This window comes from Halichoeres trimaculatus, unplaced genomic scaffold (genome assembly GCF_033239565.1).
Source record: "Halichoeres trimaculatus isolate MK-OKI-2021-1 unplaced genomic scaffold, fHalTri1.1 fHalTri1_scaffold_21, whole genome shotgun sequence".
NCBI classification, from domain to species: domain Eukaryota; kingdom Metazoa; phylum Chordata; class Actinopteri; order Labriformes; family Labridae; genus Halichoeres; species Halichoeres trimaculatus.
In genome coordinates this window covers 10,728,432-10,753,211 of record NW_027437199.1, presented here as the reverse complement: position 1 = coordinate 10,753,211, position 24,780 = coordinate 10,728,432, and the positions used below count along the sequence as shown (strand labels likewise).

Below are 24,780 nucleotides of genomic sequence, written 5' to 3'. Positions count from 1 at the left end.
GTAATCTTGGGAGTTCAGAGGCAAAGTCAGAGCCCAAACTTGTCATATTGCTCCAGACCCCCTCTTCCAAACCCTCTGTGATGCTCTGATGCTCACGAGTCCACTGTAGGAGATCTCAGAGGTAAGCCCCTTTAATCCAGTAGTTCTTCTCACACAGCAAAACATTCATACCCAACACACATCCCCAATACTGTCTTCCCCTTTTTCTTTGGAGCACTTTTGGCTAATACTGAGTTACTCTGACTTAGACGTCTAACAACCACAGTGGATCATGTAGAGTTAAGTGTTTTTGTGATCACATTCATGACAATTCGCTTGTGTTTTTTTTTTCCTGGCTTAAAAAAAAGCACCTAACTGACACCACACTGACAGAATTTCTAAAAGTATTATTTTTGTGCCAAATATTGAAAACACTGAGTAACACCTGCCTGTAAAAAACATAAACAAGTTTATTTTCAGACTTTTGAAAAATTTGCATCACATTAAATTATTCCAGCCCTTTATTAAGATTAGGTTGCAGTAAAAAGGTTTTTTTTCTTCATTTTATCGTTGTAGCTAAAGTCAGGTTAAATCTAAACTCCTCGATCTTTACCTGTTGTTCTTGTTTCCTGCCACTAGAGGGGGAGCTCACTCCACATTTAACTGTCCTCATTGGTTTATCTGAGAATGGGTATATGGGGATTTCCTTGTTGCAATTCAAAACATTCACCCAAATTTTCTTTTGTTTTGTTCTTTATATGACACATAAGTCATATGGAAAAAAGATGTACGAAAAAAGCATTATGAAAAGAAAACAGAACTGCCATTTAGCTAATGTGTAGCTACAAAGGAATCCAAATTTGAAATATTTTATCCATTGTGGGGGAAGTTGACTAAGAATGTCAACAAGCTTAGATACCAAAATCACAATGTGACTTATTTCAGCAAATGTTTCTTTTAAGTAGCATTTGACTGTTTTAACATGTCTTTAATTTGTTGGAGTGGCCCTTATTTAAGACGACCTGAAGCACTGGCTTAACTCCAGCTGATATTTTTTATTTGAATGCATCCACTATTCCTCAAAGCCAGTGTTTTGTTTACCACCAGCTCCTCGTGCTGGTGTCGGCTGAGCTCTATGAAAATCAACATAATTTTAAAAGAGTCACACATTTCGAACTAGAAGCAAAGCAGTGCATGTGTGACGTATTATTTCTCACATGCAGGAAGAGGAAGGTGAGCAGGTCTACCTGCTCATGCTCTCTCAGTTCTGATCCTCTAATGGTCCAGGTCTGCACATGTACCTCTGCTGTCATTACAACCCATTTGTTTGCTCATACAACACTCGCCTTGTACAGCACCACTGTCCTCTGATGGAAAAAAGCAGGATTTCTGTGTGAATGTTTTTACTTGATGGAGCTGTGAGGCTGCAAAGGGTCATGGGAAATGGATTCCATTTGTGTGTTTCCTGCTTGCTGAATAAAACATCAACCCTGTGAGGAATAAAGGGTCATTTCCAGGTTTAATGGTAACCTGTGAATACATGAAGTCCCGTATTCGAGCATTGTTCCTGCAGCTCAGACTCGGTCCGTGCTCTATTTTAAGGCTCCATCTTTGACACATCAGACTGCTGATGGGAACAGCTGTGGGCTCCATCAGGAACAGTGAGGCCTCGGCCTGTATTATCAGCTCCAACACAAACTATGTTTCCATTACACTGTGTTGAGTGTACGCAGGCAGAGAGAAACATTACACATCGGTGAACCCTGTGAACCTGGAGCTTTGATGCTTCAAAGTGATTTCTGATGTTTTTAGTTTGATGAATGTGAAAAAGTTGGAAAAGACAAAGTGATTCATCGATAAGTTTTCTTTTCTCTCTTAGAGAGAAAACTAATCAACATTTCAACATTTTATTAGTTGTTATGTATGGTTGATAATTTTGCTGTTTTAAGATTCCTGAAAAGATGATACAAGACAAAGGAAAGGCCATAGTTCCGGTCTTTGTATCAGGGCTTTAGGGAATTCTCTTTGGTGGCAGTCATCCCCTATCAAATTGGCCTGATTGCTTTGCTCTCCAAACTGCTGCTGGACAAATCCCATTGACTTCTAACTCAACAACACTCTTCATTGGGATCGCATCAATAACGATGTGAACTGGATTGAATGGAAAGCTCTGATGAGGGGCACCATTTAAGGGTATGCCCACAGAGCCTATAGAGCTGATCGCAGCAGTCACTTATCAGACCTCTTTCCTCAACTGTTTCACTGTATTTCTTATCCCATATTCTCCTCTCCACATTTCCTGCTCTAATCATGTGCTATGTCTCACCAAATGCATGTTATTGCAATTTATTACATAGTTTTTTTCAATGTGATGCAGCCACAGCGCCACCTGTTAGCCAAATTGCACCAAATTTGGTCAGGGTTCTCAGATAAAGTATCTACAGATTTCCACCAAATCTGGTTCCAATAGCCCCAAGTGTCCAAAAGATATGGCAGTTTTTTTGTCTTTAGCCCCACATACCACATTAGTAGAGAAAACTATAGCACAACCATTATATTATCATTACTATTATTATTATTGTTATTATTATTGTTATCATTATTATTATTATTATTATTATTAATAATAATAATAATAATAATAATAATAAATTCATCTATTTATTTATCATTTATTCATATTTTTCCAGCCTCTCACAAGTTTGTCTTCTATATTTTGTGGCACTACCAGCTAAATAAATATCTAATGACTTACTGTATGATCCTCAAATTACACCAAATAACAATGCATTAAACTTGTAAAAAAAAAAAAAACTGCTGCTAAAAGTTGATTCTAGCAATGTTCTGGCTACACTAAAGGCCAAGTTACTCAGTTTTAGTAAACAGAAAGGATATAAAGCTTATTATTTCTCTTGGTGAAAGTCGGTCAAGTTGTAAAAGCAGATATTTTATAGATCTTTCACAGCTGTTTGTCAACATATAGACTCTAACCACAGCAGGCAGTTAATTAGCAGCACATGTCAAGTCGTAGTTCTGCCGTGGTTATGGCACATACCTACAGAGCTCAGAGTTTACTCAAGGCCACGGCTGCAGCTCTGTGGTTTTCTGAACAGAATAAAGGAATTATTGTAAGTGGTGGTGGTGGGAGGGGGGATATTTGTAGAGAGGCTTTCACACACAAAGTATCCAAAGGCTCTACAGAGTGACTGAAAATGTGTTCATACAATATTTAGGAGGCAATGACACAAATAACAGAGAGCGTTTCAAAGGTATAGAAAAGATGTTAAACACAGCCTTGACTGTGCTGCGAAAAGATCAAAGTTGAAAGAAGTGTAACAAAAACAAGATTTCAAAAGTTGAATGAGCACAAATGACTGATTAAGTTTATTTGAAGCTAGACAGTCAGTCAAAAAGGATCAAAGTTACTCTGCAGCTAAGCGCAGTTATAGTGGGAAAAAAAGAGCAGTATGAGGCTTCAAAAATGTTTATTTCTGTTGTAAAGTTGGATACTTTAACATGAAGCTCTATGGAGACTGACTCCCCATTGGTAACAGCCTCTAGTGGACACTTTAGGTATTGCAGTTTTCATTAGTGACACTTCTCAGCTTTGAGGGCCCTCCTCTTCTTCTTGAAATTTTGTAAATGATTGTCACACCCAGCCATTAAAGTGTCTCAAGACTTCTTAAGACATTTTAAGACAAAGGAAATTTGTCTTAAGATCTTCTTACTGCCACTTACTGGCCTGGAGTGGTACATGGGGAATAGGCTAAGTAGTAAGGGGATTGGGGAATTTAAACACCACTTTCTTTCTTTCTTACGAATTAAAAGCTGTTAAGAGAATAAGATTAAGTTTCACATGAGAATAAACTTAAGGATTTTTGGTCCCTTATTGTTGTAGCTATTTCTGACTGCCTGAACAGAGTGGTTGTTCCATACCCATCTATAGCTATCTTTGGCACTCCTCCAGTCACACTTCAAGGGATGTAGCTGACTGTGTTACATCTGTCAATCTGCATCTTTCCATACCGTGGAAAGAAGCACATCCACTTACATTTGCACATTAGATAACTGACATGCTTATTTGCTTGACTGTAGAGAAAAAAAAAAAAAAAATATATATATATATATATATATATATATATATATATATATATATATATATATATATATATATATATATATATATATATATATATATATATATATATATATATATATATAATGTTCCAACAATACTATACTGATGGGTTTTTTTTTCTACTTATCTGCAAATTCCTACCTTGATTATATATTTGTTCGTTGTTTGTTTTGTATATGTCTTTGGAAAAATTCAAACAGAAAGATTTTTGAAAAAGTTTCCCATGGGATTAATGTGTGCTTTGTTTTAGCTAAAGAAATTCTGCATTTTTTATTTTTCATGGGAATAAATTCAGTGGCCTCCCTATAAAACTTTAAATTTCAGTCTCTTGTTGGATCAGGTACAGTTCTCTTCATTGCCCAGTTGATAATCCAGCTTTGTCAGAGGGCCAAAGAGGGGTCTAAATTCCCAACATAACTCTGTACTTTAATAATCCATCCTCTTTGTTTGACATGTTCATGATGGAAAAACCAACAGACAGAATGTCTGCTGACACGTTGATGCTGTAGAGAGACTTGGAGCTCAGCCTGCTGTGGTTAGTCTCTTTCTGAGGAGGGACAAACTGACACCTCCCCACAGACAAAAAAAAAGAAAAGAAAAGAAAGACACAGGGCATGTTGGCGCATGTGCAAACATGTTCATGCGTGCTTTCATGCATCCATTGTCCTTGCAACCCTGAGCTGAATTCTGGAGGTCAGTCTGAAATAGCAGTTCCTGGTCACATGAACGAGGGGGCCTGGCTTGGCTCGCTGAGAAGAATTTGAAGGGGGAGGATTCCTCTCCACAGCGAGAACTGTGAAGTTTCTGTTAGCAGGGAGGAGGGAGCCTCACGGGAAATACTTCTGGGCTGCTGGTTGAGAAGGGTCACCTTGTTGAAAAGCCTGAATTACATACGTGTACATGATAAATCTGTTGCTATGTGCATTAGCAGAGACTTTTATAACTTTTTGTATTCAGCATTTGAAGATTCAGAGCAGCAGGATGTTGTGAAGCAACAGCTGGATGTCCCAGAGAGTTCAAGAAAGCTGGCTTCTGACATCTAACAGTGTCAGACAGCTTTACTACTAAACTGTAAAATACTGACCTGACCTTTGACCGTTAGAAACACTCAATAAACTCTAGTCAGTCTGTAAATTGATGAAATGTCACATTGCTTTATCATCACTGCATATTCTACCAGACTAGACTGCTTTTTTCCCACAATAGTTTAGATACAGAAATAAAAAGTGTCAACATAAATATTTCACCAAATAGCTTTTAGTTTGAAATACATTTAAAGCAACAGTAAGAATCTTAAAGCTTGTGTTGTTTTGGCGGCCCCTGTGGACCAAATGTATATTAAAAAATGTGTAAGAAGTATAGCTTGTGGTCTCATGCCATTCATGTTTAGTAATGTGAATGGTTGGATAAAGAGGGTAAAGGTTAGGGTTAGCTGGTTGGAGTTAGCGGGTTAGCTAGCATCAAGCCAGGGTCTGGCTGACTACCTCTACCAAGGTTATGTTTCATGTTTGTTTGTCTGTGAACAACAGATGTTGATGAAATTTTCAGGAATTGTTAAAAATAGAATAAAAAAGAAGTGACTAAATTTTGTTGGTGATCTGGATCACGGTCTGGATCCAGGACTTTTTTAAAGGATTCTTTATCATTGTGAGATAGGGCCCATTTCACCATATGTGTATATAACTCCATGATAAATGGTCGGATTGTTTTGGAAAACTATACAAGACAAGGTCACCATAATTTCTCACAGATGTAAAAGTATGATCCAGATCCTGCCAATATTCAGGATACTAAGATCCACAGTATGAAATATGTACTGGGTACAAACGTACAAACCTCCAACTAACACCAAATTGTAGCAGACAGTCTGCTGAAAGGTAGTATAACATTCAAGTAGGACTAAAGTGTTGCATGACAATCACAATATGCTTGGCGGAGGTCTGCGCTCTCTGAGTGCTTTCTAGGTTTTTGCTGTCACCCAAACAGAATAGAGGCTTGTTGTCTTTGTGTTGAAGTCACTGATAAATTAAACTGTGGATTCATTTTCAGGGGTCTTTTGTGAATGATCTACTTTTCCTCTGCAGCGCAAAGAGAGGCTTTCTTCATTTTTAATGAGAGACAGAGAGAAAGAAAGAGGCTGCTTTTTTGTGAGATTGGTAAACCAGTGCCAACCAACCGAACCAGCTGATCTGCATGTGTGGGTGTGTTGTGTGGGCTTGTTGTGACAAACTCCACATTTCACATTCCTTGTTAGATAATTGGTTCCATGTTAATGTAGAGAAAAACAACCTCTCTTGTCTTGATTCTCTTCTCAAGCTTCTTCAAGCCTTTCTCTCCCTTAACCTCTGCATCAGAATAATGTTTATGGACCTTTTGTGTGTCCCTGTTATATAAATTTGTGGCATGTTCAGCATAAATGAGTTTAGTGTAAAAGCAGAAAGTCAGGGCAGCAGGCATAATAACCTGTATGGACTGTGTTTTTTATTTTTGAAACCTGTATCACCTGCATGCACCTGTACTTCAGTAACACTAACACTTACTTTTTCATTTCAACAACCTTCACTGTAGTTTCAAGGAATACCTCTAAAAAACTTTTAGTGCTTCACTGGACTGCTATTAAATATTTACATTGAACAATATATTTAAGTATGATAGCTTTAGTTTAAAAGGGCCCTGTTAATGTTACAGGATGAAAAGAGAAACAGTGTAAAACGAATGGATATTTTAGAGCACCATGAAGAGAGATACACTTTTAACTTGTTTAATGTTGTCTTTCACCTCTCAATTGTAGAGTAAAGACTGTAAAATATGTGGATGTAGCCTCTGTAATGGCATCATTTCTTTTTAAGGCAGGGTTTTGATACCTACTGTAAGCGGTTGTCATATTGGAAATGATGACTCAACACATTTTTGGTTAGACTAGTAAAAAACAGAGAGCTAGCCATGTCCTCATGTGGCCAAAATTTGTAAGGTTGATAACTTTGTAAAGTTACAAGAACTGAGCTAGTCAGACCAACACTATTTTTTGAATGGGTGTGTATGTGGTTTGTGGTGCTTCTGCAGCCAGCCTCAAGTGGACACTTAAGGAATTGCAGTTTTTAACACTTAAGCATTGGCTCAATATTTAAAGAGCAAAGGTTTCCATCTGTTTTAGACACATTTAACCACACATATGACATAAAAATAGAGAGGGATATTTTTTATTGATAGTGATAGAACATTATCCAACAGGAGAAACAAATTGCAGAAAGCGCACTCTGCTGTTGAAAAGTGGTATTGTTGCTCATTTTTTATTTCACTGATTTGCTTTGTTTCCTATGTACTTTAAAACTTATCTTTATTATATGTAACATTACATTCATGCAGCCTGTGGGACTCATCACCTTAAGTGTCTCCCTTAAGGCTGAGTTATCTCAGTCACAATCAGGTAGAACACCAGCATTACAACAATCAAAGCTGCACAGAAAGGGAGGAATGAGCGCTGAAGAGGGGCCCAGCAAATTTTACCCTGAGAAAACCCTCAAGGACTTAAAAGTGCACATCCCAACAGTCTTTGTAGTTTTTGTCCAAAAAAGGAATTTCTAATTTGAGTAACACACTGGAGTAGGTACAGGCTGTGACCTTGGAACTGTAGGTTTCAAAATAAAAAGTGGTCTATGTTTGAGGAGGAAAGAAGCTTAGTCACATTTTATTTTGGGTTTGTAAATGAATTCAAAGGATATCTTTATTCCACCAGTTACACTCATTCACTTGTAAGTTTCTGTCCTGCTCTAACTTGACCCTTGACCCATGAAGACACAATAACTCCTTTGTCCTCATGCTGTGTTCTAATTGGTGATTCATACTGCTGTATCCTGATTGATTCAAGGCTTTCCCACAATGTGAGCTGCCTCACCTTGCACAATGTCAGTAAGGAGTTAACTTTGCCTTTCACGGTCCATTTGGCCTCTATATTTATGGTAATAACTGCTCGCTGACAGCAGCTTGTTGCACTCAATAACTCAGCTCAAACACTGCTCTGATTATGCAACCCTGACCTGTGTGTGGAGAAGGGTTCTCTCACCATGCTGGTGAACTTGAGGTGACATGAGAAGAGCAGGTCACAGGTGGAGGTGGGATCGAGATGCTGACTCAGCTGTTTGCACAAAAATACAAGCAAGGTGGAAGTAAAGGAGAACTTTAAAACATGTCTGCAAACATGACATCAGATGAAAGGGCTAAAGTCATAAAAAGCTGCTGCACCAGTGACTACATCTAAAACTTTCAGTTCATAAAATTTGTTGTTCAATTGTTGTTTTGTATTGCATGGGCTGTCAAAATGTTGAAACTATTTTTTTCTAACACACCAATAAGTTATTGGACTTGAGATACAGTTTAATAGGGGGCTGTGAGCAGTCAAGGCCCCCAGTGAGCTGCAATATTTTTGCAGCTGACTTTGTAGGAAACACACACACACACACACACACACACACACACACACACACACACACACACACACACACACACACACACACACACACACACACACACACACACACACACGCAAAGACATAACAAGTCATTATCTCCAGGAAGAAAACCCTGAATGCACTCTGTGACCCTGCAGCTGTGCAGAGATGCTGCACAGAAGCAGCTGCTCCCAACACTCCACTCTGTGAGAAAAGTAGCTTCCAAATGTTGGTAAGCAAATAGCTCTGATACTCTGCTGTACTAACACTTCAAATTTGTCAAAATCATGAAGTCAGTGATGACATTTGGACCTCAGAGGGAAACAAGAAAGAGATGCGTAAGCAGAGCTAAAATGGACTGATGAGTTTGCCTTTGTTTTGACCTCATGTCACCTCCTGAGATCAAATGGGATGAAGCACGTAAAAGGATAAACTGCTCATTCATCACAGCTGCTGTGGGTATTTATGAAGTTAAGTGTTGTTATTCGTGCAGAATCCATCAGATGATTAAATTGGGTGTGCCTGGAAATGAGCTTTAAAGCTCTAAATTCCCAACATGATCCCAACCAGTTAATCATTTTTCAATTTTAAATATACATATATATATATATATATAATATATATATATATATATATATATATATATATATATATATATATATATATATATATATATATATATATATATATATATATATATATATATATATATATATATATATATATATATATATATATATATATATATATATATATGATAAGGATTCACCAAGGATTCACCAACAAGCTGAGCAAGCTGAATCAGGAGAACATACCATATCTGTTTTAGATAGATAGCGAATCATAATGCTGAATTGTTGCCAGGCTATAGTCCATGAGTTTCTAGAAAGCGCAAAGGCCAGGGAATTTTATGGGGATAGTATCATGGGGTACTGCTGAGTTTGCATTTATGGCTTCTCTCCGGCAACTCTGGCTTTTTTTTCTCACAGTCCAAAAACATGACTGACAGGTTGCTTGGTGACTCTAAATTGCCTGTAGGTGTGGGTGCAAATGTTTGTGTGTCCCAACATGTTAGTCCTGTGATATAATGGCGATCTGTCCAGGGCGTACCCCATCTCTCCCTCAATGACAGCTGGGAAAGCCTGCAGCCCACTGAAACCCAGGCAGGAAAATTTAGAAAGATGATGAATGGATGGCTAGATGATTGAGAAAAAAAAAGGGAAAAGTTGCCACTTTCCATCCAAACCCCCCATAAAAATCCCAGAATGAGGCCTGAACTTTATGTCTATGACAGATGAAGAGCACAGCTTTTCCTGGACTAAATTTTTTAAATTTTTGTTTTTTTACCCCTCATAAAAAAACCTATAGATATCATTTTTACGTCCCTAAGGTGAGATATTCATCATGTCCTACCTTTTTCATCTTATAATCCTGTCCTGTTCTGTCCCCTATTTCTTTTTTTAAATCATACACAAAAATTTTGCACTCTTTGCAAAATGTTCAAAGAATGTCACTTCAAATGTACTTGAACTTGAAGATGCTTGGGGCCGTGTGGACATCCTTGAAGATGCCGGCAGGATGATGAGTCCAAACATGAAGAACTGTGAGAAAACCCTGCGGGATATTTGCATGTTGAAGGAGAGTGGGCACGTCAGATGGACAAAGACAGAGGGAGAGGGAGGACACTTGATAGGGGGTTTTGTGTGTTATGTAACAGCCTTTAAGCCCCGCCTCCTCCTGCTGACCAATCTGATCTCATCAACCTCTCTCCACACGTGGCCTCTGCAGCCCCCACACACACACACACACATACACACACAGAGAGAGAGATGAAAAGGGCCCTCAGCATCCACTTGTCTCATTGGAGGAAAACAGAGGCATTTTTGCAGCTTCCTATTGGGTACCGGCCTGTATCACCACCACCATCATCACCCTCCTCCTCGTCATCATGTGTCACATGTGCAGCTGCAGCAGAGAACAGCATGTTCATGATCATATAAGGTCGCATATGATACTGTATGACATGAAAGGGATACCAATTGGAAGGTGGTGTTTTTAACTTCTCGTAATAATAACACATTTCAAACGAATGACTCAGAGGAGAGGGTCTGATTAGAAACCATAAAAACATATAGAATTTAAAGAGTTAGCAGGAAAGCAAGCAAACTCAAAAAACAATCATCTTTTTTTGATACATATTCTAAGTTCTTACTGGTTTCATTTTGTCTACCCAAATATTTTTGATTCTGCTCTTTTTTTTGTAATGCATCTCAGAAACCATTGACTGTCATTTTACAATTATAGGCCCCTGGGAAGAACTTCTCTGCATTTGCAGTGTTGTCAGCGATTTGACTTCCTGTCCAGACTTCCTTTTCAGTGCACTACATTATCAACTTCAAGTGATATAATCAGATCAAAAGAGAGCTCAAATTCACCTCTCCAAATTTGTTTACAAATAAAAATGACCAGTTCTTGGTTCATGACATCCCCCAGAGGAGAGCTCATTCATCTGTTCATGGTGAGTCTCAGTTTCACTGTAAATAGTAAGTTAGACCAAGGCTTCCCTATGGCCAAGTTCACTTGAAAGGAAAAAGAAAAGATTTTCTTGTCTCTTAAGTTTTCTGAAACATTGTGATGCAGAAAGTCGAAAGTCAAACTTTGTCAGGTCCGTCCTCAAGAGGTGAAGAAAAGGAAGTCAGGAAATTTGCACACCGATCGTCTTTAGTGACACATCATCAAGCAGATTTGTGTGTCAGTGTAAATATTTGATCTGAAACAGTCCGTGAATTCTGTTTATAGAGAAAAATAAATCATCCTTTCACAGTAGGAAACCCCAAAGCCTGCTGATATCTCATTGTTCTGTACTACTCAATGGCAAACCCACTACAAGGAAACCATATCAGAATCAACAAAATCCACATTGTTCTGCAGCTTTGATGTCTTTAAACTGTTCCACATTCTTACTTTGGGACCATAAACAAATCTATTTGAGATTTTGTTGCATGATTCTCACCTTCCTCTGCACAGTCTGAAAATAAAAGGTGGTGAATGATTAAAAAAAAACTTCATAAGTCTGAGGCAGAGAGGAGGAGGCGGAGGGTCTCTGTGAAGTTGAACATTATCTCTTCTTTCAGACGTCTTCTGTTTTTCTCTCTGACCCAGTGACCGTTGAACCTATTTAAAGTCTGAAAAACATTATCTGACCTAAAAAAGCTTGATAATAGGCACACAAACCCAGATGTGACGCATGGATAACTGAGTCTGACAAAGACACTAACACCAAGTTATGTAAGAAGACGAGGCTGAGGACAAAGAAGATGTGTATGCAGTCACACTCTGTTCAAAATGTGAAACATATTTATGTTCTCAGTGGTATATGGTATATGTCATAAATTACGCCCACTGACTTGAGCGCAGATTTTGTGAACACAGTTCTGAACCAATAAAGTTGGAAACCCATTTCTAAATCTTCAGAAAGAGTACAACATGATTATACAATTTAGCACAACTTGGTTATGATAGGTTTTATACTTAAGTAGTTTTATTGAAAAAAATATTGTCTGTGTTCCTACTTTAAATATGTTTTGGTGCTAATAACTATGATTTATTCAGTTTCTGTCAAATGCTCTGAGCGTTCCCTAAAATTATTGAATCATATTAAACCCTTTCTTTTGATAATTAATCAAAATGAGTTAAGATACATCATATTGTGCTATATGAAACTTTGATGTCTTGTTTAATAATGTAATGTATTGTCATGTATCATATTGGTTTTCTTGCGTTGCATTGCTTTGTATTGTTTTAAACAGCATTGCATTACCTTTTGTTAACACCATGTTGTATTATGCTGTTTGTGTTGTGTCATTTCTTGTTGGTTGTTTCCAATCATATTTCATGAATTTCCCTTCTGGGATTAATAAAGTACTTTATCTATCTTATCTATCTATCTATCTATTGTTTTGTATCAGACTGAAGCAGATGTCATCACATCATTTTGAATTGCATCCATCGCATCCCATTACATTGTATCCTATGGCATCATTTCATATCAAAGCCTGTCACATCACATTGCATCATATTGTATTGTATTGCATTGTACAATACAATACAATACAATACAATACAATATGATACGATACATCGTACCATATTGTATTGTATCGTATTGCATCATATCGCATCACATTGTATCGCACCCTACTATACCCTATTCCATCGTATTGTATTATATAGCATTATATAGTATGTATTGGTATTTTATCATGTCCTATTGTATTACATCACATTATATAGCAAGGTATAGTACCCCCTTACATTGTATCTCATCGCATTATAGTGTTTCGTATCATAGTCTATCACATCTCATCGCATTGTAAAGCATCGTATTGTACCCTATCCTATCATGTCATATTGTATTGCATCTTATCGTACCTGTTGGTATTTTATTATATCCCATTGTATCACATCATATTCTTTAGTATTGTATTGCATCGTATCCTTTAGCATCATATTGAATTGTATTGGAGCACATCACATCACTTTGAATTAAATCCAATCCTATTGCAGCAAATTTTATTGTATCCAATGGTCGCATATAGTTTTGAATTGTACTGTATTGTAGTATATTGAGCTGTGTCATATCCTATCACCTTTTATTCTATATTAGCTCTCAGAAACATATCATAATCCGTTTTATAAATTCTCTTTGGCTGTTTTCTGCTGTGTAGTCCAACTGTCACTGAATCTTGTGATAATTATATAACCAGATGTGGGTCAGATTATATCAACACACATGCTGCTGCAGGCTGTGCGAAGTGCAACAACTGGACTGAGATAAATAGCACAGCACTCAGCTGGAAGTAGTATTAATATATGATGTACAGGTGAAAGTCCACCTGAGTGCGGCGGCACCTTGATAACACATAGACAAGATTACAGGAAGAAACAGTCTCAGAAATAAGTCTGAGACCTATAAAGTTAGATTGGCCTGGTACATGTTGTTCAGTAGCAGCTAAGGTTTGAAATTAGTTGAAAGTTTTTTGGGAGAGAAGAAAAACCTGGCATGAAATTTACTTTATATTACATTTTAGGCCACATCTGAAAGCTAGAGAGACTTTTTTTTTCTGTGGTTGTAAATTGCCATTTTCAGGTGACCTTACCTTAGTCCTTTACTGTTTATGATATGTTCTCTGTTCTGTTCTGTTTTTGATCTGTTAAACTCCACGTTTGAGTTACGTTGACGTCATGTTATGACATGGAGGCTTGTCCCCCAGACAGAACCACACTCAAAAAACAAAAAAAAATGACTTTAACTAAATTTATTTTGGTAACTGGTTCCACATAAATGTATTGGGGTAGTTAAATACAATAATTTTAGATTTAACTAAATGAACTTGAAATCATTGCTTTCAACTAGCCCCACAATCAGTGGTGTCGCCCCCTGCTGGGGATTTAATAAATGCACTTTTAGGTCACTTTTGTACTTGTTTAACCGTAAAGACATGGAGGCTTCCTTCATGCAGGCTGTATCTTTTTATTCTCCTTGTTTAATTTCTGCACATTCATGTTTCTATATTTCATCACATTTGTAGGCTACTGTCTATTATTTCTAATAATAGACCACATGATTAATTTTGGTTAAATAAAGAATTTTTTTTTTTTAGTTTGTATATAAACTTTTTTAATAAACAATTCACTATATTAAAAACTATCTGTTTACACACTTATTTCACCTTTTGGCAACTTTTCAAGAAAATCTACCACATGTTAGTGCAGGTCTTAGTCATTGATCTATTTATTCTAGCATTAAGTATTAAACGCAGCCTGTTGAACGAGCTCGTTGTGAGGCTGTAAATTATTCACGGTTCTGCGCATGTGCACGCCTGATTGAGTTTTAACACTAGCACCACGCTGCTTGTGGACAGATAGAGATAGTAAATTAATTAATTCTCCATTTAATCTCCATATTCCCAAAATCTTTCGTGACTGACACGTATAAAAATGTCACGCAGATGCACCCTGCTCACCCCACCTCCCTCACATGCGCACTCAGCCATTGGCAACCCACCCACCTCCTCCTCCTCCTCTTCTTGCTCCTCTTGCATACCGTGCAGCTTCAGACTTTCTCCATCTCTCTGCCAGGCGCTCACCGTCTCCTCCTTCGTGACCACTTTACCAGCACCAGCCTCCAGAAACACCTGCAATAATGTGAGTATTATAAAATTTTTAAAGATATTACTCCTGCGTATTTCCTTTCTGCTCCTCCAGGCTCGGTGCTGCCGCTCAGCGCTGCGTGCAGCACGGTCCAGCAGCAATGGATGCTCCGCTGCAGGGATCCATGTACAAGTGTCGCGTTATTCAACCGAATTTCGTTTAAATGCGTAAAATAACGTTCAGATGAGGTTTGGGCACGATTGCGAAAAATTTAAAAGCTGTAAGGAGGAGTCGAAGATTTTATTTTTGTCAAAGTGAGTCAATTTTGGATTAATTCATCCCTTTTGGAAGAGCAGTATTTGCACAGTGATGTGATTGATATAATTCCATACCTTCAGGCTGCAGGTATTTGCATTTCCCTCTGTGCATTAAGCTGTTAGCCCGGTTTTATAATGTAAGTAGTGTAATTTGATACAACAGGAAACTCCTTCTCTGTGAACTCGCCTTGAACTTGAACTCGACCACCTCTCATGGCTTATTTCCTCTTTTGTTGCTAGCTGCTAACAGGTTAAGTTTATTTACTCAATTTTATTTTATTTTTCTTTAAAATGTAGGGTTTGTTTCTCAGCATCTCCAAAGTCAAGGTCGCCTGTAGGGCTCATGTAGGCCTGGCCTGTTACATAACCTCAAATCTCAAAGAGACAGAGAGAAACAGACAGAGAGAGGAACAAAGGCAGCCGACACCTCGTTGGAATAACCAACAGGTTGTTTTAGTAACAAGGATCCAGGTCAGTCTGTTATTTAATGTGTCATTTATGAGGAAGTGAACCGGGACATTGTGCTGTACAGACACTCCCTTTGTTTCCTGAAGGAGGGCAGACGTGGTGCTCACTTTATACTGTACTGCCACACACACACCCACTTTTACACTCCTCCTGGCTGCCCGTTGAAAGAGTGCCCGTGACCTTGATATGAGCTGTATCTTAACTACAGGACAACATGTGCTCCAAGTCTTTGTTCTGCATGCAACTGATAGCTTATGGGTGTCAAAACTGAGGTCTGTGGACCCCTGAGGATCATGCAAATTTCGAAAATACATCTTCAGTTATCTATTCCCCCCCTTTTAAAATGTCTCTCGAACAATAATTGATGTCTAAAATCTATACACTGCGAAAAAGTTAGATTTTATCAAATGTTTTTTCTCTTGTTTGTCTTTAGACTTGATATGAGCCCCTTTCACATAACAAGTCCAGAAAAATGTCTTGTTCCAAGTTCTTTAAAGATGAAAATGAGGGTCTAAACTGCCTGTTACAAGTAAAAAAAATATCTGGCAGCAGGGTAAGAGAAATGTGCTTGTTAATATTAGAATAATGTTATAATACAACCACATTTCTCTGTGTTTACTCATACAGGCAGTTTAGACCTCATTATTGTCTTTAAATAACTTGAAATAAGACATTTTCTGGACTAGTCAGGCGAATGTGACACATATCAAGCCTAAAAAGACATTTTACTGAAATAAAACCAAAACACTTGATAAGATTTCTGTATTTCGCAGTGTATGTACACGTTCCTCTCTGCATGCTTTAAGTAGGACTCCTCTTTGTCTCCTGGGGTTTCAAATGCTCTGGTTTCTATTTTTGCCAGTTTCTCAGAACAAAATCAGCCCGTTTTTCTGTTTTTATCAGATATATGATCAGCTCTGTGTTCAAAATTAAAACATCACATAAATAACAAGTATTTCTCTGTGTTAGATAATCCTTTTGTGTTTTGTTGAAATTATGTTTCGTGTCTGTATTATTTTGTGTCTTCCTGTGTAAAAAAAAGATAAAACAGGAAACCACACGAGCAGATCTGCTGTGTGAGAGGAAGTTTAGAGACTAAAACAAAACTTGTGACACTCAAAGCTGCAGTTACTGCTCAGAGTCTGTTAACAATTCTTTGTTAATATTAGTGTTTATTACCCCTGTTCATCCCTACATATGTCACGGTAGACTAGATCTGTGTTTGTTTAGCCATCACAGTGTACATAGTTATTGGGGCACCAGCCTTTTAATATCCTGTTCATTACCTGTGTTTGATTACATAAAGGTTATACAACAGATGCTGCTACAACCTGTTTTCCTCTCAGCAGTGTGACACATTTATTTATTACACCTCTTTCTTCAACAGTTTACAAATACTTTCAGATAAGATAAGTCTCTTCTGCCTCATATAGGACTCACTGTTCCTGTCTGGCATATGTCATGACCCTGCACACCTGTCCATGTTTAATTTCTTATATTTGTCCCAGTACATCTGTCTTCTGTTAATTTCTAACCTACAGATATTAACTGTTACAGTCACAGCTGCTAGCAGCCAAAATAGCTTTTACATAATTTCAAAACTTTTCACATCCAGTTTACTCATGTATAGGTTATATATTTTTCAAGACATGATTGAACAATCCCCACTAGATGGCACTGGACATTTGAGTTGGTAGAACTAATTTTAAAACTTTATATGTTATCTCAGATTACATTAATGTATCAATCTCTATTCAAAAATATAAAGATGAGATGGAAAATCATATTTTTGTCACTTAAGGCTTTTCTAACTTGAGTTGAACAGATTGAGCAGAGCATAGCAGGCAAGAAGAAGTGAAGATGACACATGGCATCTCTGCGTTGTCAGTACTTTGATCTAGAAAATGGAAATAAAGTTGTAAAGAGGTTGTGTGTGGTTAAACTGACATGTTACCACTTGCACTGTGCAATGAGTAACCAGAAAATACCCTGGTTTCACAACGTGCGGTGCATCGAGGACTGAAGCCAGCAAGTCCTAGCTATGCTAATGTTAGCCACACTCTGCGAACCCAATCCCATATTGAGAGGGATTAAATATATTGTGCTCAATTTGACTGTAATCTGAGATTTATTTCCTTTAGACTCAGCAGGGATTCAGCAGGGACTTGTTGCAAACAGGTTTTGTTTCAAACATGAGGAGCAGCAGGTTGACTGAAATACTGAGCTCAGGCTAATGTGTGCTGTACTGCATACAGACTGATGAAAACATGTTCAAGGGTTTGTTTTATCTTGAATTCAAAGTCAAAATATTTGGAGTTAAGTAAAATGTTTAAATTTATGTTTAATGTCACCCCATTCGTCTCCTACTCTAAAAAAATTCAAAACACTAAGCAAAGTGAACTTTTCACTCAACATTTCCTTTTCATTCTTTCGGTGTGGCTTAATTTTAATATATTCCCTTTTAATAGATTGCAGTAATCCAAATTTTATTTTAACAAAATTGACAAACTTGGCCCTAAAAGGTACATCTTTGTTGCCAATATTCTGTTTTTCTTTCTTTATTCTCAATATTTTAAACCAACATTATGACTTTTTTCCACCTGGCATTTTAACACTATGATATATCTACATGGTGTATGTTAATTAGTGTCAAGATTTTTAATTAAAATTTTAAAGTGTTTGCCGTCAAATCCTCCACATTTCCTATTCAACAGACAAATGTTTTGTTTCCACTTTTATTTCAGTGTCTTTTTCTATTTAATGACTTTTTTTGTCTAGACCATAAATGAAGTACTTTATTTTCAGTCCCTCGTCATAGCTCTAAACACTTCAAGATTTTCATGTAAGACTAACACCTGTACACACTCTTTGTGTTTTGATTTTATGTACAAACTGCACATTAAAAAATCCTTAAATTTTTTTTTTTAATCATTGGCCCTCTTGATGGTTTGTATACTTTTCAACAATTATGAACAAAAGACAGTCTGTGTATACATCCTAAAACAGTCAGTGACATGTTTGAACTCATAGATCCATCAGACCTCAAACATCATCAGGCGTCCCTCACGGACATTTCCTTCCTTTGATAAGCTCTATCACAAGATGACAGCATCAGAAGTGATAACCACAGTCATCATCACACACACTCCCACTGTGTTGCATGGATTGATGTGCTAAGATATGATGACCAACAGAGCGTCATGTATGTTCAGATTATCATGAGACTCAAACATGATGACAGTGAGAGTCCTGATAAAAAATCAGTATTTAAACACAGAGACTTTCCTCAGAGAGCACTCACTTTTTGGGTTTTGTGTCTGGTTGCTGAACTCTTGACTCCATCATGATGTCTCGCTTTCTGGTTCCCATCCGCTCCTCATCCTGTAAGTTTCAAATAATGGAAATACTGAACTTTTATAAAACAGCTTACAGACTAAGACTGGTATCATCTGTTGTGTTATTGGTCATTTATACAAAGATAGATTCCAGGTGTAGAGGATTGTGAGTGTTTTTCCGAGCTGCTTCATTTTTTTCTTTGAAAAACCTTCTCCCCTGAACACATCTACGTTGTGCGCTGTTTCTTTAAACCCTGACATGATTGTTTTAATTTCTGCTAGTGTTTTGTAATTAAAAAAAAAACATAATTAAGCATTGTTTCTCTCTTTCTCTGCAGCTGTGATCATGTCTTCAGTACTTCAGAAGCTGATCACCCCTCTGGGCAGTGGCCCCACTGAGCCCCCCAGGAACAAGGTGACCGTGGTTGGGGTTGGCCAGGTGGGCATGGCGTGCGCCATCAGCATCCTTCTGAGGGTAAGACGCACCTAAAAGATCACCAGAGAGTGTTTTACAAGGGAGATCAATACAAAAAGAATGATAAAAATATATGAAACATGGTCATTTGTGATTGTGAGAAGTTTCCTAATAATTCAATTTTATTTTCAAATACTTTTTGGAACTTAACCTGCATATCTAAAATGTTTTGAGAATGCGTCTTTACTTCTGATAACCAAAAAAAGAAAAAAAAAATCAAGCTACATTCATCCCTGCTCAGGATCTGTGTGACGAGCTGGCTCTGGTGGATGTGATGGAGGATCGTCTGAAGGGAGAGATGATGGACCTGCAGCACGGCAGCCTCTTCCTCAAGACCTCCAAGATCGTCGCCGACAAAGGTCAGAACCTGAAGCTGCGGCTAAATCTACATTTCTTCCTCCGCACCTAAAGAAAAACACCTGAAAGTCTACCGTCCTCTTCTCTCCTCCTCCTACAGACTACGCAGTGACAGCAAACTCTCGCTTGGTCGTGGTCACAGCTGGTGTCCGCCAGCAGGAGGGCGAGAGCCGCCTGAACCTGGTGCAGAGGAACGTCAACGTCTTCAGGTCCATCATCCCTCAGATCATCAAGTACAGCCCCAACTGCACACTCATCGTGGTCTCCAACCCCGGTGAATTCACTGAAAGAAACACACACCATCATCTCTTGGTTTATTCTGACATGTAACTAACACCTGTGACTCCTCCACAGTGGACGTGCTCACATATGTTACCTGGAAGCTGAGCGGTCTGCCCAAACACCGTGTCATCGGCAGCGGCACCAACCTTGACTCTGCCCGCTTCCGCTACCTGATGGCCGAGCGCCTCGGCATCCACTCCACCTCTTTCAACGGATGGGTGCTGGGCGAGCACGGCGACACCAGCGGTCAGTGCACTCAAAGATCAGACAGAGCAGTTATTTTAAACGGCTGTGAGGAGTTTGAACGTCTAATTTGAGAGGCTAATTAGCCTTTAGCTTGGGCTGTATCACTCTACAACACAGGGGCTAAGCTGTTACTGATAATGTTCATTCCAACCCACAGTCAGCAGTTATTCAGCAGTGGTCTGTTCAAACTTGAGAGTCTATCAATAAAATGAAGAGTGAGGTTACGTTAGCTCTGCTTGGTAGATGACTGGCAGGACATAGCTAACCAGGATTTACTAAGGTTACACATTACGGAAATGTCTTAGAGCACCATACTGCGAGTTGTGCTAAATATAAACGGCTACTAACAAACTACGTACAAACTGACAGTGTTTACTTGTTGTCACGTTAGCCTACAGACACCTCGGAGCACCGGGCTAACGGTGTTGCTAGCATGTAGCCGGCTGCTACAACGTTTGCTTGATGTCACGTTCCAAACCGTAGCGCTACATAACTGTAATGATTGACTCCTTAGCTCGGCGTGTTGTATCCAGTAAAAAGTTGTCTTGAACAAAGAAAATCTGTTTCGATCCGATCTCCATTTAATTCTAAAACAAACACACGCCTCGCTAAAAGTAGTTTATGACAGTGTGTGGAGACTCCGGGCCTGAAGGTGGCGAGGGAGTGCAATTAAAACAGATCCTCCTCATAGCATCTTTGACCATGGAGGTGTATTCATGGGTGATGAATGCCTGTGTTTGTGACTTCTTCCAGTGCCCGTGTGGAGCGGTGCTAACGTGGCCGGAGTTAACCTGCAGAAGCTGAACCCTGAGATGGGCACTGATGCCGATAAGGAGCAGTGGAAGGCCACACACAAGGCTGTGGTGGACAGGTGAGCTGTGTGTGAGTGGATGTGAGGATAGGTAACTCTTCATCTCTCCTGCTTCCCAGTTAGCTCAGACGTTTCTCTACTTTTCCCCTGGTTTGTTCAGCCTTCCTCAAAATTTCAAACTTTGTTTGCATAACCAAGATTTTATTCAGTCCTTATTGCAAAATAAGTTTTCTCAGATGTTTGGTCTGATTTCGCAATCACTTTACCCACTTCTCTCTCGAGTTAGCCTCAAGGATTCTCTGTTCTTCAAACATCTGAAGTAGTTCAACAAAATGGTCTCGGTTTTAAGTCCTTTTGGCGGCTTTTCCAGAGCCTTACACTTCATCACACCTCTGTAATAAAAAACCCACACAACTGTTGATGTAACAGTGTTTTTTAAAGCATCAAGCAGCTGAACTCCTCCTCCTCTTCTCCTGCCAGAGAAGATTAGCCAACACAGCTTGTGTTCATTGTCAGGAAAGTTCTGGTCATGTGACCTCGTCTCAGTTTACATAACTCTGAAAGGAGAGAGTGAGGAGCTGGACTCCTCTCTGTAAATGAGAGTAAATCTGTCTAATGTAGGTTTGTGTATCTTGAAACATGCTGCTGTGTGGATGCAGAGATGTAAACACAGATTTCTGTAGATTAACAAGCGCCCCCTGCTGAGGCTGTGAGGTTAAAAGCTGCATTAAATTGGCTGCTAAGTGGTGGTGTGAGTTAAAGTTTTATGATTTGACGCAGTCAGTCTGTGTGCGGCGGAGGTCAGGAGTGATTACAGTGTCACCTCTCTGTGGGAATGTAACCCTTGACTGTGTCACAGTTAATACTTCTTTCATGACTGTCAGAGCTCAGGATCACAGCAGAGGAATGTGGCTTCCTGGAAAAAGCAGGAGTAGGAAGCTCCTGGAGCTCCTCCCTCTTGGTTATCCAGCAACACATGGGCAAATTCTTCATACCCTCATAGCAAATAGTTTTCATACCGCTTCCACTGAAAATCTACTTATTTGACCAAATCAGAAACACACAAGACACCACGTTTCCATCTCTAAAACGCTGCCCTGATATAACTGAACGACTTTGACGGGTGTCATCTTTTAGTCCATCTCTCTCTTTCCTTTTTTTTTTAGGGTTGCTCTGTAGTTTGCCAAGCTGTTGCTCTAACAGGAAAAGTTGGCTTCACAACACATTTTTTTCATTTTTTATTACCTCAAGGGAAATTCACTCCAGACTGAGACTGGCCTTACGTTTTTTAGCCTGTCACTGGAAAACTGTTTCTCTTTGATGACCACGACTTAAGTGACAATGTCTCTTTGAGTTTGGTCAAACATATTTTCTTTGCAAGGGAGAAATGTTGACGCATTTCATCAGCAGTCACTGAAACATTTCTGCATACTTGTGAAAAAAAGTTAAAAAAAAAAAGAAAGAAATGTTTTTTTAAAATTTGATATAGACTCAATACATCACATGCAGTCATACAAAATCAAATCTAATTATTTACAAAGATACCCTCATCTACTAGTACATAAATCAAAGCAAACACAGTGTGATTACTACAGGTCTTATTTTTTCCTGTTCCCCATCTGGAACATTTCTTTCTACCTCTTCTTAAATCAGATTATATTCTGACATAGCTGTAACTCCATGTTAAATCTATTGCACATTTTAACTGAGCTTTTTAAAAAGATCTACAAAGTTAAATAGTTTTAAGACTTTCAACTGGAGAAATAGTCCTGATGCAGCTGGAGATGCAGAGGTGGAAAAACACCAAAACAAACATTGAGGGTGCTCCAGAGGAACTGTCCACCGTACACTACGCTAGTGGTATAGCCAGAAATTAACCTGCAGTAGGACCTCAATGAGATCGCTTATATCTTGTCATTTTTTCCTCTGGTAATCCAGTGGTTGATTTGCTAGCTTTTTTGGATTACTTTTGTTACTTTATTGGCTGGACTGAGTGTGTTTTGGAGGAACGGTTGCATCAGCAGATGGCTCCTTCCTTTTTCTGTGGATTAAAAAGAGACAGAAAGACACTTTAAATGGTACATCTTTAAATCATATTGACTGTGTTGTTTGTTTGGGCCTTCTAGTTTTTTTAAATTCATAAAGCAGTGATTTGAAAGTATATACAGACTGCATACACAACAGAGCCCAGGCACCCCAATCTGAGTCAAATTTTAGCACTGGAAAAGATTTTGTTAATCAAAATGTTGATACATAAAGTAGGAATTGGCCAGAGGAGGTTCAGAAACTGTATATATTTTTTTATTTAGGACATTTAAGTGGTCTATGAATTAGTTTTTGAATGAACATTGAAGGGTCAACTTACACTTTTGAGACTTAAAAAAAGTGTGAAGGTGAAACAGTTAATCGATGTCTCTTCTCATTGTGCAGAAAAAATGTCGGCCGATCTTATTTTTTGCATTTCAAGTACCAACAACATCCGTCTATCAGACATGTGATCCATTTGTGTTTCATGTGTGAATGTGTGCATGCAGTATTCAGATGTTTGTTATGTTTTGTTTTCCAGTGCGTATGAGGTGATCAAACTGAAGGGTTACACAAACTGGGCCATCGGTCTGAGCGTGGCTGACCTCACCGAGAGCATCGTGAAGAACATGAGCAGAGTTCATCCCGTGTCCACCATGGTCAAGGTTTGTAGCACACACACACACACATTCTTGAATAAGTCATAAATGAAATGTTTCCAAACCGTAATCTTCGTGTATTTGTCCGTTTGTCCTCAGGACATGTACGGTATCGGCGAGGAGGTCTTCCTGTCCCTGCCCTGCGTGCTGAACAGCAATGGCGTGAGCAGCGTGGTGAACATGACGCTGACAGGTGATGAGGTAGCCCAGCTGAAGAAGAGTGCTGACACACTCTGGGGCATCCAGAAGGACCTGAAGGACCTCTGAACACACACCAGATCACACAAAACACAGCCATGACACAGAGAGGCCTGTCAGTACGCACACACTCCTTTTATACCGTCCTCTCTCTGAAAATGCTCTTATTTTGAAGGATGGCACCGGTGTTTTTTCAGTTTTAAAAAACACCAGTATGCTCCTTAAATTAAGAGGATTTTCTCCCCAACAGCTGGTAGAATGAAATTGCTGTGTTACTGTGTTTGTGTTAGGAGCTGCCTGTGTTACTGTACTCTGTAAGGATTCTCATGTTTCAGCTGTTTGGATCTACCCTCGAAAAAGCCTGAAGTGTCATCGTGCTCCTCCACAGCCCTGTACTCAGTCATCATGTAGCTCCCTGCAGGCTATCACGGAGAGACACACACTTCGAATCCTCTTTTGCCTTTCCAACAGACAACAACACAATAACACTCAGTGGATTTGTGTCAGCGTAGAGGAGGAGTTCTGTTTGCAGAGGGAGCAGCCGTGACGTTCAGCTCCACTTTATTTTTTTAAAAACCTGACTCTGTCTGACCTTGTGTTTCAAACTGTGTTCAAGAAGCAGCAATGTGTAACTTAATAAATCTGAACCTTGTGAAGGGCAGCGTGTGTGCATGTGTGTTTAATTTGTCTTAATAATCAGAGTCACATGTGGAGCACCTGATTGGAGATCTGAGGAGAAGTCACAGCTTTTTACAACAAAAATGCACCTCTTCCAAAACAATACAGAAGATATCCATGCAGTGTGGACCAACTCTTCTCTTGGAGCTTGGACAGAATTTTGACATTTGTATACAACTGTGTACATTTCCATTGTTCATTCATAAATTTG

At 38.8% G+C, this 24,780-nt stretch overlaps 1 protein-coding gene across 2 annotated transcripts; it reads left to right on the top strand.

Annotated features, from left to right (window-relative positions):
- The first annotated feature begins 14,614 nt into the window (after positions 1-14,614).
- On the top strand, positions 14,615-24,570 carry ldhba (lactate dehydrogenase Ba). Of its 2 annotated transcripts, XM_074698228.1 has the most exons (8): positions 14,615-14,772; positions 19,177-19,313; positions 19,555-19,672; positions 19,771-19,944; positions 20,025-20,198; positions 20,952-21,069; positions 23,576-23,699; positions 23,793-24,569. In XM_074698228.1, exons 2-8 carry the CDS (start codon positions 19,185-19,187, stop codon positions 23,958-23,960), a joined length of 1,005 nt encoding a protein of 334 aa, XP_074554329.1. In that variant the 5' UTR covers positions 14,615-14,772; positions 19,177-19,184; the 3' UTR covers positions 23,961-24,569. The 2 variants fall into 2 exon arrangements, with proteins under 2 accessions (XP_074554329.1, XP_074554331.1); XM_074698230.1 differs by lacking the exon at positions 14,615-14,772 and having other exon boundaries at positions 23,793-24,570.
- Positions 24,571-24,780: the final 210 nt, after the last annotated feature.